The sequence below is a fragment of the Drosophila sechellia genome, chromosome 3L (assembly GCF_004382195.2).
Source record: "Drosophila sechellia strain sech25 chromosome 3L, ASM438219v1, whole genome shotgun sequence".
Classification (NCBI taxonomy): Eukaryota; Metazoa; Arthropoda; class Insecta; order Diptera; family Drosophilidae; genus Drosophila; species Drosophila sechellia.
Window position 1 is genome coordinate 19,886,636 of NC_045951.1, and position 17,640 is coordinate 19,904,275.

A 17,640-nucleotide genomic window follows, 5' to 3' on the forward strand; every position below is an offset into this window, starting at 1 on the left:
CCACCCCTTTAGCCAATAAAGCTTTTAAAATGTTACTATCTAAGCTTTGGTTTTTCAATGGTTAGCAATATCCACCGGCTGTGTCAAGGCAATCCAAGAAAATACAATTCATGGAAAATGGTTAATAAATTTATTAATTTTGCTTGTGTAGAAGGTTAAGCATCAAGGCTAGACTTCGGGGAACTATTGCGATAAATGACATTGTTGGAAAATGAGTTTTTATCATTCGATAAGAAATTTAGGGTTGATTTTAGAAAGATTCCCACCATTGATGTAAGCCGCCTGCAATACCAAACACGAAATAGTCCGCAACTGCACATTTTGGGGACAAAAGTCTAAAATATACGATTTACGCACATAAATATGCGGCGTGCGTACGCACACGTACTCATACAATTGCAGCAATCTAAAGTTATTTAGAACACTGTTTCCGCAATTAGGCACGAAACTGCCGAGATTTTTGCGCTAAATACCTTAACTGAGCATTTGATTGACTTGAAATAGCGCACAAACTGTCTGATCTGTCTAGAAAGTATCTCGTATCTTTCTCGGCATTTATCTGCCGCCTTCTATGTAGATACTGCAAAATGGTGCATAAAGTTTTATGACTTTATGAAGAAGTCCATGGAACGATTGTTCAGGCTAAGAATTTCTCATTATCTATTGGGTACTCAAAGGAAATCATAGGACTCTCTTCTAATGACAGACAGTATAAGCTGTGTGCAAGGGCAAACAAAGAAATTCACGGAAAATCTTGAACCAGAGTCATAACAAAGAAACAAGTAACGACTATTTTTGGGTCAGGGAAAGTAGCGTAGCTGTCACTGTTCAGGTCTACTTTATGGTTGTCAAGGTACTTAAGGTTTTAGAACCTAAAAAAGTGAATTTGTAACAGGGCTAGGCACTTATCTAGTCCACCTTTGTACTTTCCATTTAACATACTTTTTCGGCCCCTGACCCCTAATAGAGCTTCGTTATCATAAAGGAATCGTGACTTTTGGGTAAGTAAGGAATGCGAAAAGTTCTGGATCGTTCGTTCCGTTCTATAATTCCCCTTTTAAATCTTATCAAACTGCACATGACAATGGGCTTTACCCTTTCAAGAAGTCGAAGATCTGAGTACCCATTCTAAAATGTATTCTTAAAATATTAAGTAAAATAAAATCAGGATACTTATTGTAAAATATATAAATTCATATTCACATATTGACTTCAGACTTTGGTTCAATATCTATCAATAATCGACAATAAATAAATTTATTTAGACATCAAATAAGACAGACAAGAACATATTGTTATACGCTACAAAAGCATCAGATTTGAATACATTTCCTGTGTGGTTACATATTTCCCGATGGGTATTTTCCAGTCGGGTCTTAACCGATCGGGCGAATCTAGTTAAAGTTCATGCGTGGCACTGAGCCCAAAAAAAATTGATAGTCACAATCTGTGGGTGACGTAGTCGTCAGCAGTTTTCGCGTTCTGCGCAGTTCTCGTTCTCTCCGGCAATTTCATAATCTGAACAAAGTGCTCGACCACAGGTAAAAATGCTCGAGCACGGCGCACACAGAGCCAAAATCGGGGGGCTTACGTACGAGTATATGTATATGTAGGTGGTCTACATGCGAAAGTCCCCGTCACGTCGGCACATCAGATGACAGTGGTGGGACCTCCGCATTCAGCAGCTATTCACAATATTAGTTTACTGCTTTGTGGAGCAAAGTCGCAAATATTTCCGTAGCCAAAGTCACGTTCGCCCACCTGATAATTCCAGTGACTTGGTTGCATTATCAGCTTGGGCATCTGCTGCTCGGTAATGGGAATCTCACAAACAACACTATCTAATATGCTGATATTTCCGACACTCGAGAGAATTCTCGATTATGTGCCGTGAACTATTCATTAAGCTCCTTCATGAAGAAAATAGATTAGTCCTGAATGAAAAAAACATATTTTTGCCAAAACATTTATCTGATCTTAATCAAATGTTGAATGTTACTAGTAAACAATATGACGCATCCAGAACCAAGAAATCTTGTTTGCCCCTGACTCATTGTTTTCATCTTTTGTAGCCTTCCGCTTCTGGTGAATTTACCATAAAACATTTCAACATTCATGTTGTTGAGCTAATAGTCTGTATTTTCCCCCCGAGCCCTAAGGAAACAAATTCGAATTATTCTTGGTGAGATCAAATTTCAATGTATTATGTTCCTTTTTTGCAATTTTCACTTACAAGATTTTAATAGTAGACAAAGCGTAATACAGACGTATTAAATAATAAATAACAATTTGCATTCGTTGCATTTTTTAACATGGAAACTAATGTGTTTTAAAGCCCAAAAGCAAATCAGGGCGACTGTCCTTTGATAAGATCAACAGTTTGCAAAAAAATTAAAATGTTAAATGTATTGTACATTGGTAGGTTTTAGGAAGAATCGGTTGCAGAGAGGAGGATGCGGAGCGGCGTGATTCTTGAACGAATCGAATCGGGGCCGCAGCGCGATTGGAAGGCAGTGAGTTCTTGTGTGTCTAAAGTTTAAGTCTTTGTTGGCAGTACCACCTGCAGGAAGACGACGTGGAACGCAGTCGGAGTCGGCGCGACCCGGAAGGCCAGGATGTCCACAGTGTCATATCATCCGATATGCCCAGTCCCGGCGGCTAATCAGCCGGCATTCAGCCGGATGCAGCCAACGCGCCAGCGTGTCCCAGAATGCAACCCGTGGGTGACTCCACGAGCTCCAATCAGCCCATTTCCACATCCGTATCGGGTTCGGGTTCCGTGGACAGCCCATTGGCATTCTGAGCCATTTGGAGCGTGGAGCGAGTGTAGTCCAGTGGCTCTACGCCAATGTCCTCGTACTCGTGCTTGTCACCCAAGGGACAGAGTCCTTCCTCGTCTTCATCCATCGCATCGGCGGCAGTGCCTTCGTCCTCCTCCGCATCGCTCCAGTCCTCGGCCACCTCCACGTCGACAGGCAGGTACATGTGGAAGGGGCGCTGCTCTCGCAGCCACGGGGTCAGGAAAATGTGGCTGGCGGTCATGCGTTCCGTGAAATCCTTTCGAAGCAGTGAAAGCAACAGCCATCGCACCGACTTGGACAGCGTCAGGGGTATCTGGACATTGCCGTGGCGTATGACGGTGATGAGGTTGCAGTTGGCCTTCTCGTAGAACGGGTACTGACCCACCAACATGGTGTACAGGATCACGCCCAGCGACCACATATCCGCCGGTTTGCCCTTGTACGTTTGCTGGGGGCACAGGAGTTCGGGAGCGGTGTACAGTGGGCAACCGATCTTGTCGCTCAGAGTATCGTCCTCGCCGTCGAGGATCATTGAGCCTTCCAGTGATTCATACTGCAGTTTGGTTCTGTAATTAGCAAATGACAAACTCAAATAAATAATATGCCAAAAAGGGTACAAAATATATGTATGTGTTTCTTAGGAATACAACTAACAATCTTTGTTTTTTTCTCGTTTCTATTAAGATGTTGAGAACTATTGTTGCCAAAGAAGTGTAGATATGACTGAACCTTGAGTTGGCACTGCCACTATTCTGATCGCAACTGTACCCGTTCATCAGACCCAGCGTCGAGCTCTACATCATGTGCAATCCCTGGGACTTGCATAACCCCCGATTTTGTGGGGCCATTAGCTAGCGCAATATCGAAGAGACTTGAATCGATCGGCCACGGAGCTTCAGTTTCAGTTGTAGTTGTCTTTGGCGTTGGCGTTGGCGTATTGACAAGTCAAAAGGCAAATTGGCCGAGAGAGCACATTGTGAGCTGAGCTGAGTTGACTTGGATTGGTGACGAAAGCGCAGCTTGCGACCCCCGACACCCATGAGCGAGTGCCGCCGCCGCCGCCGTCGCCTCCGCCCCTGCACTCCACTCCACTCCCCCTCCATTGGGCCACTCCACTCCATTGACATTGGCCCACATTCGAATGCAAAAAGCAAAAAAAAGAGCATAGAGCCGAAGAGAGTCCGCTGTGTGAGTAGTGAGGTGAGGTGGAGTGACGTATCGCAACTTGTTGCTGCAACGGCGCTTCTGCTGGGACACGAGCACCACTACCAACCACCACATTGGGTATTCCGCCGATAGCGAACGAAGAGATATACAAACACACGGTCGCCGTGGTCTGGTATCCAAACATCCAAAGAGCCAAACACAAAGCAGGCCAAAAAAACCTCGAGCTGACCCTGAACAAAAACAAGCTTTGAAAACGCGCCTCTCCTCGGCACAAATTACAGTGTACACTGTAAGAAACAAATTACCTTCAACTTGATAGCAACAGGTGGGCAATAAATAGGCGGGAAAAGAGATAGCGCATTCAAATAATATATCCAAAGAACTCGGTGTCTAATTAAGAGGAGGTTTCTATGCATATATCTTCGGGTTTCATTTGTACTTTTATGTCCTCGATCGTCTAGTTTCCCCCATTCGATACGAAACATTATAAACTTATATTTAAGATCAAGGCAAGTATATATAATGATAATTTTAAGATCAAGGTTTTCTGTGAACCAATATTAATATTTTTGAGTGCACGGAAGGCAGGTGGAGATGTGATGCGGAGAATAGTTACAGCTGCTGACCTCGATGCGCGATATAATCGGACTTTGAAGAGCGTCTTGGGGATCTCTTCCCTCTCCCTCTCCCTCTCTCTCTCTCTCTCTCTCTCTCTCTCTTTCCGTTTGGCACAAATTAACCCGCGACAAAGGTTAAAATAAAATCGGAATCGAAACGAAATACGGAAAACCGGCGGCGCATAAGTGTTCAAACACCTTGGAAGTATTTATGTACGGCAAGAGAGCATACAAAATAAAAGTATGAACCAGAGATTTGTACATGCATAAGCATACGCATACGCATTTGTATATGGGAGGCACTGGCATATACATAAATGCGTTCAAATACAGAAGATCAGAGTCAGGGCCATTCACCGCACTGTGACCTTAAAAATTCGGATCGTTGTTTGGTTGTGCGTGTGTGCGCCCGCCCCGTTGGATATATGTAGATATGAATATGGCCACGCCCATTGAGTATGTATGTACAGCCAGCAAGCACTTATCTATATAGAGTTAAGTATTATTCGAATGGAAATGGGAATGGAAGTGAGTCGTATTAAACACTTGCTGTTTATTTCTCGCCAAGGTGAGAGAGCTATAGTATAGATAGAGATCTATGGGTTTCTTCCTTCCGCCGTTTTGCACTTGGCACAGAACGACGAAATGACGAAAAAATCAGCAGATATTGCGCTAATTGCAAAGCCATACGGAATCGAGCAATGTTCACGTCATTCCATGCTGATGTCAGTATAATTTCGAAGATAATAAGAACGGGAGACATACAGTTGTGTTCATTAACATATGCGAAAATACATTTTGGGTGAAGGTGGGGTCAATATTTCATCATCCACTGTAAACTCACACACGGGAAATCGACAAATCAAGCGAACGGCGAGTACGTGGCCCCCAGATCCCCCACCCCAAAACCATATTGCAAATGCCATGTTGAACAATTCTTGAAATGTGGCAATTTCTAGCTTCCGAAATGTGTAATGAAAAAAACGGGTGGGCCAACATTTTGGCCATCACTGTGGCACATTGGGCCCTTGTGTACGGGTATGTACACAGAGATACAGTCGGGGTCAGCAAAATAAGGCATGTACTCACTGAGTGGCAATTCTATGTTATTACATAAATTATAATTCTTTAGCTACAAAGCTAAAGCTTGCAAGGTTTTTGAAATTATTTAACATTTTTTATCTTAAACCTATTCATTTTTGCAATGCTTCGCATAGTAGGAAAATATGTTTACTATTAAAACTAGTTCGAAACTACCATTGCACCCTGTGCTGTACATACGTACGCCTTGCGTTCATTCGGTTTGTCAGTATAATTGTTGTTGGCCTATTGGTGATTCGATTGCAACACTTGTTAAATGTTCAATGTTACCCACAACGACGGCGCCAGCAACAACAAAAGCAGCAGCAGCAACTACAACAACATGGGCCAATAACAAGAGCAACAATTGTGGCACCACCAACACACGACCACAAACAAGATCTCTCGCTCATAACGAGTTTCCATCGAATTGCAAAATAAACCGACTAGCCATATGCAATTGAGTTGGTATAAGGCAGGCATATGTGGCGTATATTGGTGTATATGGGTTTTTCGAAGGTGTCACCTGGACACGCAACTCACCTGGCCTCGTCGATGAAGTAGAAGCGCTTGAGCTTGAGGTCCCTGAGGATAATCCCGTTGCGGTGGCACACCTGAACGGTCTGACAGATCTGGTGGAATATGGCCCTCGCCTCCGTCTCGCACAGTCGTTTGGCGTGGCGGATGTAGGTGTGCAGGTTCTCGTACACCCCGGTCACCCCACCCGTGGAGTCCCTCTCCTGGGGCACGGGCGCAATGAGGATGTAGGTGCGATCCTTGGTCAGCGGTATTATATCGTGCACGGGTCGGATCAGTGGATGGCCATAGATGGTGCTTCGGCGCAGCTCCTCGTCGTGCTGCTGCAGCTGAAAGTAGGCTCGTTGCACCTTATGCAGCGGTTCGTTTACAATACGGCATAGGAACTGCTCCCCGGTGAAGATGTCCACGCAGCGGAGATTGGAGGCGGTTAGGTCGACCAAGTGGCGATACGAGGCGGGCGTCTTGGCAGCCACGGCGGCCGATATGTGACTAGGCTGGGCGCTGATCAGATAACGCTGTTGGATGAGCTTGACGGGCTGCTTGTCCGTGGGTTCCGCTGCGATGCCCAGGGCCAGAAGGTCACAGGCTCCGCCGGGCGTCATTAGCTTCTCCCTGATGGTCTGCAGCATCTTGGCATTGGGGAACTCCTTTTTGGGCGTAAATAATCCCGGTACGGCGTCCTCCTGGCTGCTACTCATGCCACTGCTGCTGGATGATGAGGAGGTGGCGGCGGAGACTGCTGGCGAGACTGGTGACGAATAGTTGACTATTTTGCTGGTGGACGCCGCTGACGAAGCCATTCTGCTGTTCTGACCGCTACTGTTATCCATGCTTGCTTGTGTTTACCACTTCACTTAACTTTATCACAGTTCTGCTCTCGCTACGTTTTCTTCGTCTTATTCTTTGCTAATGCTTCTTCTTCTTACTAAATTTGTTACTCCGCTTTAGCCTGGCTGTACTTGGCTGTTAATTGTTTTGACATTTAACGACGCGCCGTTTAGTCTCCGATTAAATTCGATTTAAACTCTCGTTTAAACTCAGGGCTACTACTACTTCGTTAGCTTGGCCATGTGCAATGCGGGTATACACTGACGAAATGCGGCGATTTTAAAACAAATCGGACGCTGCTCACTGAACTCGCGAAACGAAACGAACGCGACCGTCTTCTCCGCAGTTTGAATTTCAAATGTGACCATCCACGCGGTCGAATGAAGCATGAAGTGAAGAGAACGGCGAAATACAACGGCGCTCTCTCGCACCCTCTCGCTCGCTCTCACTGCACCGATCCTTCTCTGTCTCACTCTCACCCGTTGGAGGAATTTAGCTCAATGCAGTAGGTATGGCAAGAGGAGAGGGAGACCAGAGAGCGTCGTTATTTTTTTAAATCAAAATGGTTGGGAGAAAGAGAGAGAGCAAGAGCATCGTTATTTTTGAAAAAATTGCGCTGAACGCTGAAATTCCGATTCCAACTGAATTCGAAATACGTAGCTGTTATGAACACTATCCCCACAGCAACCCTTAAACTTTTCTTCTACGATTTTACGTAGTAATCTGCGCGCAGCAATAAATCGTGGCGATAAGTTAATTAGAGGGGGTTAGTAAACTGATAAAATCCGCAGTTTTAAGATCAAATTAATGAAAGTACAGTCAGCTTGAACTTCGATTTTGTTTTATTGAGTACGGGTACGGATATCGAGGGCAGAAACACCCGTATAACCATCGCTATAACTCGAAAATATCGTTTGTGGTTTGGTTGGCTTGGATACTTGAGGTTTTCTTCCGCTCTGATATGGCAATATTTTACAAGATGGATTGAAATTATTTGTTTTCCCACAGCTAAGAAATTTTTAAACCAAATTCAGAGATGTTGTGCTTTAAAATAAGTTTTTGAGTAGTTGCTTTGCAAACTAAGCATTATTTAAGAGATAATTATTACTCTATCTATAATTTTAAGTTTTATCCATAAAACATTTTAATATCCTAATATATATATTTAAAATAAAGAAATTCGTCATTTTAATACTCCAGATTTAGATCTGTTATATCCCTAAGTACATATATGACCACAGATGGACATTTCAGATGTACACAGTGGCTAGTAAATCCCAGAATTTAAATAAATACTCCAATACTCTAATCTCTAAAGTACGCTTCAATCTCTTGGATCCAAATCGATCATTGAATTTCTTCCTGTGCGAGATCATTACTCATTTGTGTGTGTGTATGTGCATTTGCCTTACTGTTTACCTCGCGGTGCAGACGATTTCATGATTTTTGCAGCTGTCCCGAAACGAGGATCACTGGGCTACGCAGGAATTACGACAGCAACAGAAGGCAGTGATCAGAAATCCTCAAGGAGCAGGTAAGAACCACCGAGCGGCATTATGTCGCAGGTAGATTCCTACATACATATGTCAGCTGCACTATTCCACCCCTAAGCACTATATGGCAGATATAGTGCATCGGTGCAGGGCTGTACATGCGATGCAGTTGCAGTTGCAGCTGGCGCAAGGTGATTTCCCACTAAAGACATCCGTCTGAGGATACACAGGCGCACAATCGCGGTCACACGAATAGTAACTATCGCAATCGAATATTAAGTTATTGGAACAGAGGGGTTTAAATATAATTTTTGAGACAGAATTGTTGGACTAAAAGAACGGAAAAAATGTATTTTTAAAATCATTTATTTAATAAAACTGTAAGATAGATATAACTCATTAAATTTGGAATTTGCCCATTCAGGGATACTGGGATCTTAAATACTAATATTTTCACCGCAACTGTGTGTGCAGCCTTGTATTTTGGGCCTTGGTTTTATCAATGCGTTTTTCACCGATCTCGTCGATTGAATTCTTCATATTGTAACGCTCTTTTTGAAACGCAACGTCCGTTTCAATTGCTTCTTCTTCCCACGAAGTAGCCGATAAATACGAATGCGAAAATCGCGAACATAACAAATAACACCAACAAACCTCCGTATCACTCTCTTTTCGCTCCGTCCCTTTCCCAAAGTCTTGCATCTGTTTCTAGAAAAGAAGATTGAAACGAGAATTATACTGGTACCGTGACACCAATGCAACCGAAAAGGGGTGAAATTATAGGGGTGGCGACATCAAATTGAAATTGAAAAATATATTATTTGCATACGACAAATGTTTCGCTCTGGTCACTGCACTCACTTATACGATTAAATAGGCATGCGCATTTTGATATGAAGAGTGTAGTATGTACGGAAAATATACATATTCTTTAGAAATAATCACGTACATATACGTGAACACAATCAACCTTTATTCCAGTAAATCACTTTTGAGTTTCATCATGGTCCGCAATGTTGATTAAGTTTGAATTGCAGTTCGCAGTATGAAAATTATACAATCATATTTCATAGAAACTTGAAATGATCCCTGATAAAATGAAATGATCTATTACATGCTCCAACCCAAAACTTCTATTTCCGTTTTGTGATTTTTTAGAACCAAGACTACTTACTCCTAAAAATATTGAATTCGGTATTGATCTACATACATATCTTTCACAAGGTAGTTCATTTATCTTATTCCATATTATAAGGATTAATTGATGTTGAGCAGTAATAATTTCACATGTCACCGTAACCCATTCCGTTGAACCACTGTGCCCCAAGTCCCACCAAGAATACGTTACATTTTAAATTTAAATTCGAACATTCGGATCGAGCCGACCACTTTGTGTCTCACGAAAGAGGTTACTTTTTCGAGACTCGTGGATTGTTCTGCGCTAAGATTTCAGAGTGCTTTTTGCCTTTGTGCGAATGAGCGAGCTACTTTGTTGTTGCCAAGCTGGCATGAAATCCAGATTTCACATCCAAGAAAAAAAAAACAACTCAGTGCGTCATCGGCTGCGTCATCAATTCGGGATGACGACGCCTCGCCATTCCCATTCGCAATTCCCCTTCCTGATTCAGATTATCCATTCGAAGCTCCGTCACATCGACATTCCCCAAAAACAACCACACAAACTCGTATATCTTGATTCGCCAGCGGGCGGACGCTTTAGTTTGTGAATATACCCTGACTTTGGAGTTTCAGATTCGCACGAAATTGTGGAAGGTGAAGTTCTCGAAGTGAGTGAGTGAGTGGTTTGTGGCTTTTATAAAAAAAGTAGATTAGGTTGTGGCACGTGGTCTGGCGATTGCACTTGTAGTGGAGCTCTGATGAATGTTAATGTCATGCGGTCTTTTCAAACCCATAAGTATGAAAGTAAGTTGGACTCCATCAAGGTTTCAGGTCAGGGTAAAATAGGCATATAAAAATATATATTAAGACATGCCATAGAATCCTTATATCTGTAGATGTAGAATGCAGATTATATTCGTCTATCTGCAAACTACAAGTTTGTGTAAACATCTCGCGCGGTAAATCGTATCTAGCATCGCAAAAGATACACTCTCACTAGTTCGAGCGTGCAGTATCTGTATGTGGTTATGGGTATGAAACACAACAGGTTGTCGACGGTGTTTGGAGAAAGTGCTTATTGCCAGCAATACCATCAGGTGCAATGACCACATAGGTATAGGTATACCTAGTCGGTGGATGGTTGGTTCGAAAAAGCGTATAAATTGTCATGGAAACGCGACGCTCTGTGGACGGCAAAACATGCGAGGGAACTTGATCTGATTAAAGCTCCATAATCAACTAAGGGAGTTTTCCGACGAAAAGATTGGCCATATAACTACTAAGAAATACCTAAAGCCTGTCCAACATTAGACAAGCTGCATACCGTTAGAATATAGAAACTATTATAACTTTCTTTTCGTACAAAGAGAAACATGACAATGTAATGGCTAAGTCCGTTGAACTTTAACTATGTGATGTCTTTGGAGCTTAGATAAGGAGATACATAACTTCATGTGGTAAAGATGTCTTTAATGTTACTTAAAACAAACTTCTTAAACTTCGATAAGAAGATGCTTAACATTACATATAGTTTCTATTTAACATAATTTCTTGAACCAAACCTTAATAGTTACATAAACTCCAATGTTGCTCATGGAAGGAATGGAGTATTCAATCTTACAGATACATCTACTGCTTCCTCCGTTCTTCCGCTCGAAGGCCGCAAACAAGGGTTCAAGTACAGCAAACACTTTCTCGGTCACACGTATCTGTTCGCTGCGTAGGTGGTGAAAATTGCTGCCCTTTTTCCCAGTCCCGATTCTTCACAGATGCATTTCCCAGATGCCAGCATGCTGAGGATTACCCATTGTCCGTAATATTTGTATGGAAAGGATGCCCCGTCGAAATGCTATTGATGAACTCTCGCACACATGCTTGGATATATTATTACTAGTCACGGCGTGGGAACTGAGGCAGAATTGTCCCAAGATCCATGCAGAACATGGCCATTTCTGGACGTAAAGGTGGGTAATTTGCGACACATTTATAATACGGGTACACGGCACCGGCATTTCCCAGGTGAAAATGCGACATTGCAAATATTGGTCACCCTGCAGTACGGATGTATCTCAGATACATACATACAGGAAAAGATATTGGTTTGTCAGGGAAATCAGTTTTTCAAGAAAAAGTTAGCCCTTTATTCCCAACTCGGACACAAACGAGACGGTGAGGTACAGCCTGCCAAGGACCATTAACCCTGTCAACCCCTAAAATGACAATTGTTTGAGCTATCAAAAGGATATTTTTCAATAAAATATTATCCAAAATAGTTTCCCCTTTCTTCCGAGATGGATTGTTATGCATATGTGCTTTTCTTAAAGGGGTACAACAATTTCACAGTTTTTCCACACAAAAGCAATGCCGACCGACCCACATTTATGAATGGAAAGTATCCTTAATCTTATCATCATGGGGTGGGTTGGACTTCGACCGAAATTTTGTCAAGTTTCCTCATTTTTCACGATAGATTCAAACGAACTTTGGCCCTTTTCTTCAATTTTTTAATTGCGCCGTTTATTTGCCCATTGTATTTTCGCGCGACCCTGTTTCACCTGGGAAGATCCCGGATCCTTTGTTCTTTTGTGACACCAAACTAGCTGGAAAACCTCTTTTTTCATATTGTTACACTTTTCTTTGTAAATGAAAACTTGACAATTTTCTGGAAAATATATGCGCAATAAACCACGATGGCTTGATCAAGCAATCAAAATCTGATAAGATTTGTTTATTTATTTATTATTTACTTAGCGCCTTAATTAAATTTGCCCAAAAGTTGGCTATGATTGCGTGTCGTTCGGATTTGAAGCTATCTTTTCAGATTCGCGCTTTTGTTGTTCGCGGCAGTTAATCCAAGAAACAAGTTCTCTTAGGAGCATTTAAATCTTTCGGTCGACTGATTCAGCATCCCTCAATGAAGTTCCACGCTTCTACGCACTAAATACAGCCTGCAGTCGAAAAGGACCTCTCAATCCAGTCCTGTGCACCACCTGCTTCCTGTGGATGATGCTGGGATTCCGAGATATCCTTGCAGCTGAACACATGCGCCTACGCTTCTTGGTTTTGTAATTTTAGGGGCTGTTGGAATTTTCAGAATGCTGAAGGTCCTAAAAAACGATATCAACTGTACACATGACGAGAAACATAAGGGTAATCTCCTTGCGTGGATATGTTTGAAAGAACTGAGCAGAGTTGGAAATCAGGCAATAAAACCATATCATTTTTCGAGAATTTCTGAAAATTATTTTAAAATATGCAAGATGAAAGGTCCTTGTATAGCAAACTTTTTGACAGGATATCTTAGTCCTAAGAATGGAAAAAATCAATAAACTAACCCACTGAAACACCTGATTATTTTGTATACACGCATCAATATATATTTGCAAATATATAATATTGTATATGCTTATTTACACAGTTATAAATATATATAGTTATTTAAAGACATGTATGTGTGTACTATTGTTTAACAAATGCCATGTGTGCATAACGTTTAATAGATTTATTTGTACGTTTGCAGAGTAAATACGTTTTTTGTTGTGTGTAATACCATTTCTGCGATATTGTTTGTAATAATACACTGTAAATAGCTATACCTTGATATTATATATATATAATATAAAAGGTACTTCGCCATAATATGTTATATACCAAAATTTCCGTTATATGTCTCGTTCAACGTTGGGTTTTTGGAATGCATAGAATTTGAAATGGATTATTTATATAGAGATGCTTTTAGATCACCCTTATCAGGACTTTAAACCGTATCAGTTTGAAAATAATAATAAATCATAATTTTGGTATTGCATAGAAAATAAATATTATAATCTTTTTCAAAAGAACCGTAACCAATTGAAGTTGTTTTATCTATGTACATTAAACTTTTCAGAAATAATAAACCGAAACCATAACAAATGTATCTTTCACTGTCCATAACCGATATTGATTTGATTTTGGTTCACGATCTGTATTCGGGTTGAAGTTTTGGATTCCAATTGGAAGAATTGACTTAGGAATATCCGGACGTTTCGTTTTCGCTTTCCTCTACAATGGATTTCTTGTCCTCCGGCTTGCTGCGTCCTGTGAATCTCTCGAAGATGGAGTGCTTACTGGACTTCTTGCCACCCGAAGTTGCCTTGAAGGAACCCCACGGCACCTTTCCAGCCTCCGAAGTGGTCATCAGGATGGAGTACGAGGAGCAGACCTCACCCTCCTTGCTGTTGCGAATCCCGTAGAGGAAGTACACCACCATACCGATGCAAACCCAGACAAAGAACCTTACCCAAGTCACGGTATCCAGATGGACCATCAACAAGATATTACAGAAGATTCCAAGGGCAGGAACGAAGGGAACCAGGGGCACTTTGAAGATCAGGCCACGGGTGTTCTGGTTATGGACAGCTATCACGGCCACACAAGTGCTGGCTGCGAAGATGATGAATCCATAGATGATCAGGGCCCACCAGGTGCCCGTATACAGTTGCGTCCACGACACCTTCAGCTCCACACAGATGGCAAAGCTCAGGAAGATGAACAGCATCACGGCGACGGACACCACAGATCCCGGTTCAAAACGTCCTAGTAGGGGTTCCAAGCACCTGAACTGGGCCTTTAGTCTTCCAGCTAGGACCTCCTCTATCATCTCACTAGTCGGCGAGGAAGTATCCATGCTGGACTGGGAGGCCACATCCTCATCATCATCGTCGTCGTCGTCGGGACTTCCAGCCACTGCCGGTACCCTAATCGTGGTATGAATTCGCTCCATGGGACGGTACCGCAGGATGATCACACTGGCCGAGACGATGGTATAGGCCAACAAAGTGCCAATGGACATGAACTCTACCAGCTTGGCCAGATCGAAGACCAAGGCGAGACAGGCACTCATTACCCCGGATACCACTAGATTCAGCAGTGGCACCTGGGTAGTCGGGTTAATCTTGCCGAAGCAGCTGAAGAGCAATCCATCCGAGGCCATGGCGTACATGCAGCGTGGCAGGGCGAACAGGGATCCCAGCAGGGTGGTGGTCATTCCACAGAGAGCTCCGATGGAGATCAGGTACTTGGCCCAGGAGAGGTTCAATTGACCAAATGCCTCCGGCAATGAGGCAGCCGGATTGATCTCACTGATGGGAATCATGAGGGTCAGGGCGGCGCTGACAAGGATGTAGCCCACTGTCACCACGAACAATGAGATGATAGTGGCCACGGGTATGGATACCGATGGGTTTTTGGCCTCCTCACCGGAAGTGGCTATGGAATCGAAGCCCACAAAGGCGTAGAAACAGGTGGCCGCACCGGCGATGACTCCTCCAACGCCGTAGGGCAGGAATCCACCCTCAGCCTCGGACCAATTCTTGCCATCCGCATACCAGAATCCCACGCTGATGACCAGAATCATCACGGCTATATTGACCAGGGTGAGGAGACTATTAAACACCGCCGTGGCCTTTACTCCTCCGGCCAGAGCAGCCGCGTAAACAATGCAGACCAGGAAGGCCAACACGTCGGGGTATTGGGCCAGTCCGGGCTCGTGGATGCCACCCGTTAGCTCCAGCGTTGTGTTCCCAATCCAACCGCCCAGCATCGAATCCACGTATCCACTCCAGGCCCTGGCCACCGAAGCTGCTCCCAGCATGTGCTCCAGCAGGATATTCCAGCCGATGACGAAGGCCCAGAACTCGCCCATCGAGATGTAGGTGTACACATAGGCCGATCCCGCCTTGGGCACTCGAGTTCCGAACTCCGCGTAGCACAGGGCGGCCAGCATCGATATAAATCCGGCCAGGATGAAGGATAAAATGATCCCGGGTCCGGCCATTTCCTTGGCCACAGTTCCAGTCAGCACGTAGATGCCAGCGCCAACCATATGGCCAATGCCTGGGGGTAAACACATGTGTACATACATATATGATATATGTGGAGATAGTCTTGTTTTTTGGTGGATGGTGGCAATAATTCAGATGTCAAGGAATATTGATAAGGGAAATCATGTTCTATTCCTATGTGAAGGGTTTTAAAATCTCTAAAAATCTCTAGGGGATTTCAAAAGCATCTCTCTGTCTTCATATCAGGGATTTTCTTTACTTTGAAGGTTAGTCTAGTGCGTTGTTAAAAATATATATAAATAATAAAAACTGCTTGGGGAATGGCTTTTAAAGAAGTTGTTGAATGTTTAGCAAGTCATTTTGAATTAAGTGTGGCTTGTCTTTGGCCGAAAGATGCGCATGTGGCCCCTAAAAACTTGTTTAAAAATGCTCAAATACTTAAGCATTCAACGTGTTCAAATAAAAAAACAGTAATTTCTACAATGTATCTTTAAGTACCCCCAACTCTGAACTTTAAGATAGCAGATGTTTGCATTGAAAGCATTGTAGCCCCAACATATTGTTCCCTAATCGGAGTGGGAAACCGGAGAACGAGCCGGTAACTGATCGATTAACTGAAAGTACCCAATAGAGCGATGTCGAAGGTGTTGAGGCAGCGGTTCAGCGGCGTCTCCATGACGTCAGTGGGCACCGACTTGGTGCGATTCATCTTGGTGCAAATGCCCGACAATATGTGCCTCAGGATCGCACGTCGTGAGCTCGGCATCCTGGACGAGACGAGTGTTGAAACCGAGTGGAAAGGAGTTAGCGCCTCTTGGGCCACTTGAAGGATCTGAATCTGGGGGATATTTGGATGTATTCCACGGAATATGCGATGCGGCACTCGGGACACTTTCACTTGTTGTACACAAACAGCTGTGACTGTATCGATTTTTGCATCAAATTCGAAAGCTCAGTGGGCGACTTGCCGAGTGTTTTCACACGGCCAGGAGGCAGCTTTCGTCACTGAGCTTTTTTTGAAGTGCGATAAAATTGTCACACTAAATTTAAAAAACCTTTAATATGGAAATTAAAGAGTATTCCGATATCTTTTAGTTCTCAATGTGTTGAATTATCTCTAATGTAATAATTATATTTTTAGTTAAGCCTTAAAACAATTTTTTTTATATTTATATACTAAGTTTATTAGATTTAGGTCCCCGCAAAGTATACAATTCAATTCCGTTTAATCGGAAATAAAATATCTGCATATATTTCCATATAATGGAGCATACTTTTAAAGGCCATTTAACTTCGTTTGAAAGCTTGCTTGTGTTTGTGTGCCAAAACCGGAAACTAAATTACCGTAACCATTTTAAACAAATTGTTGTTACACTTGCCAATCAAATGATCGACATTTGTAAGTGGAATGTCGCTTAGTGATGATTAGAATAATGTGTTTACAAAACTATCGTATATTTTAAGCTTAAAGTCTTTTAAAATTGATGCCAACTAATTGCACATAAATATTCCGAATATTAGCAAAATAAGGAAATTATGAGTACCGAATGCTAGTACTAAAATTTAATAATAAACAGCCAATAAGTTGTATTATTATTATTTTATGTCTGAAATTAGTTTTAATCGCCACAAGGTGTGTTCGCACCAACAAAACTTGTTGGAGAACAAGTGAGGTTTACTTTTGCTTATTTCTTCGCAGCCAAAAATGTCCGGTAATACGAAATGTCTGATCACGAATTTGTTTTGTCACTGCCGCCGAGCGAATGCAAGAATATGTGATCTTTGCTGATCCACGCGATAGATAGGTTGTCACACCCTTTATGGGGACCAAAAATTACGTTTTCCATTAAACATATGTTGGTGTTTTTAAGTGTAGTTCGCAACACTTCATTATGTGTTGAAAAGCCCAATCAACGAAACTTTAATGCAATGCAATAAGTTAGGGTTTTTAAGTAAAGATGTACATACAAAGTACTATGAAGTCGAATGGGAAGTACTCTTAGGGATTTCTTATAAAGCTAAGTTGGAAAATAAGTTATTAATAAGGTTACATTCTGGAAATGCATTACCATATTTCATATCACTATGATAACAGAATGATTATGACTACACGGCTAAAGCTTTATAGATATAGATCCTTCTTTAAGGAAAGACCCTTCTGGGATGGTCA

At 42.5% G+C, this 17,640-nt stretch overlaps 2 protein-coding genes and 1 long non-coding RNA gene across 4 annotated transcripts; all 3 read right to left on the minus strand.

Moving 5' to 3' along the window:
- Window positions 1-2,173: 2,173 nt before the first annotated feature.
- Window positions 2,174-7,393, minus strand: LOC6616295 (tribbles). Of its 2 annotated transcripts, none has more exons than XM_002040623.2 (2): window positions 6,209-7,393; window positions 2,174-3,367 (listed from the first exon to the last, which is right to left on the minus strand). In XM_002040623.2, the coding sequence occupies exons 1-2, from the start codon at window positions 7,033-7,035 to the stop codon at window positions 2,743-2,745; spliced, it is 1,452 nt and encodes a 483-aa protein (XP_002040659.2). In that variant the 5' UTR covers window positions 7,036-7,393; the 3' UTR covers window positions 2,174-2,742. The 2 variants fall into 2 exon arrangements, with proteins under 2 accessions (XP_002040659.2, XP_032573988.1); XM_032718097.1 differs by lacking the exon at window positions 6,209-7,393 and adding an exon at window positions 3,456-3,825.
- A 1,481-nt stretch (window positions 7,394-8,874) lies between these two features.
- On the minus strand, window positions 8,875-9,858 carry LOC116801001. Its single transcript, XR_004361712.1, has 2 exons — window positions 9,737-9,858; window positions 8,875-9,234 (listed from the first exon to the last, which is right to left on the minus strand). It is a non-coding gene; the product is annotated as an uncharacterized LOC116801001 (long non-coding RNA).
- Window positions 9,859-13,440: 3,582 nt separating this feature from the next.
- On the minus strand, window positions 13,441-16,381 carry LOC6616297 (cationic amino acid transporter 4). The gene is made up of 2 exons (XM_002040625.2): window positions 16,095-16,381; window positions 13,441-15,522 (listed from the first exon to the last, which is right to left on the minus strand). The coding sequence occupies exons 1-2, from the start codon at window positions 16,234-16,236 to the stop codon at window positions 13,655-13,657; spliced, it is 2,010 nt and encodes a 669-aa protein (XP_002040661.2). The 5' UTR covers window positions 16,237-16,381; the 3' UTR covers window positions 13,441-13,654.
- Window positions 16,382-17,640: the final 1,259 nt, after the last annotated feature.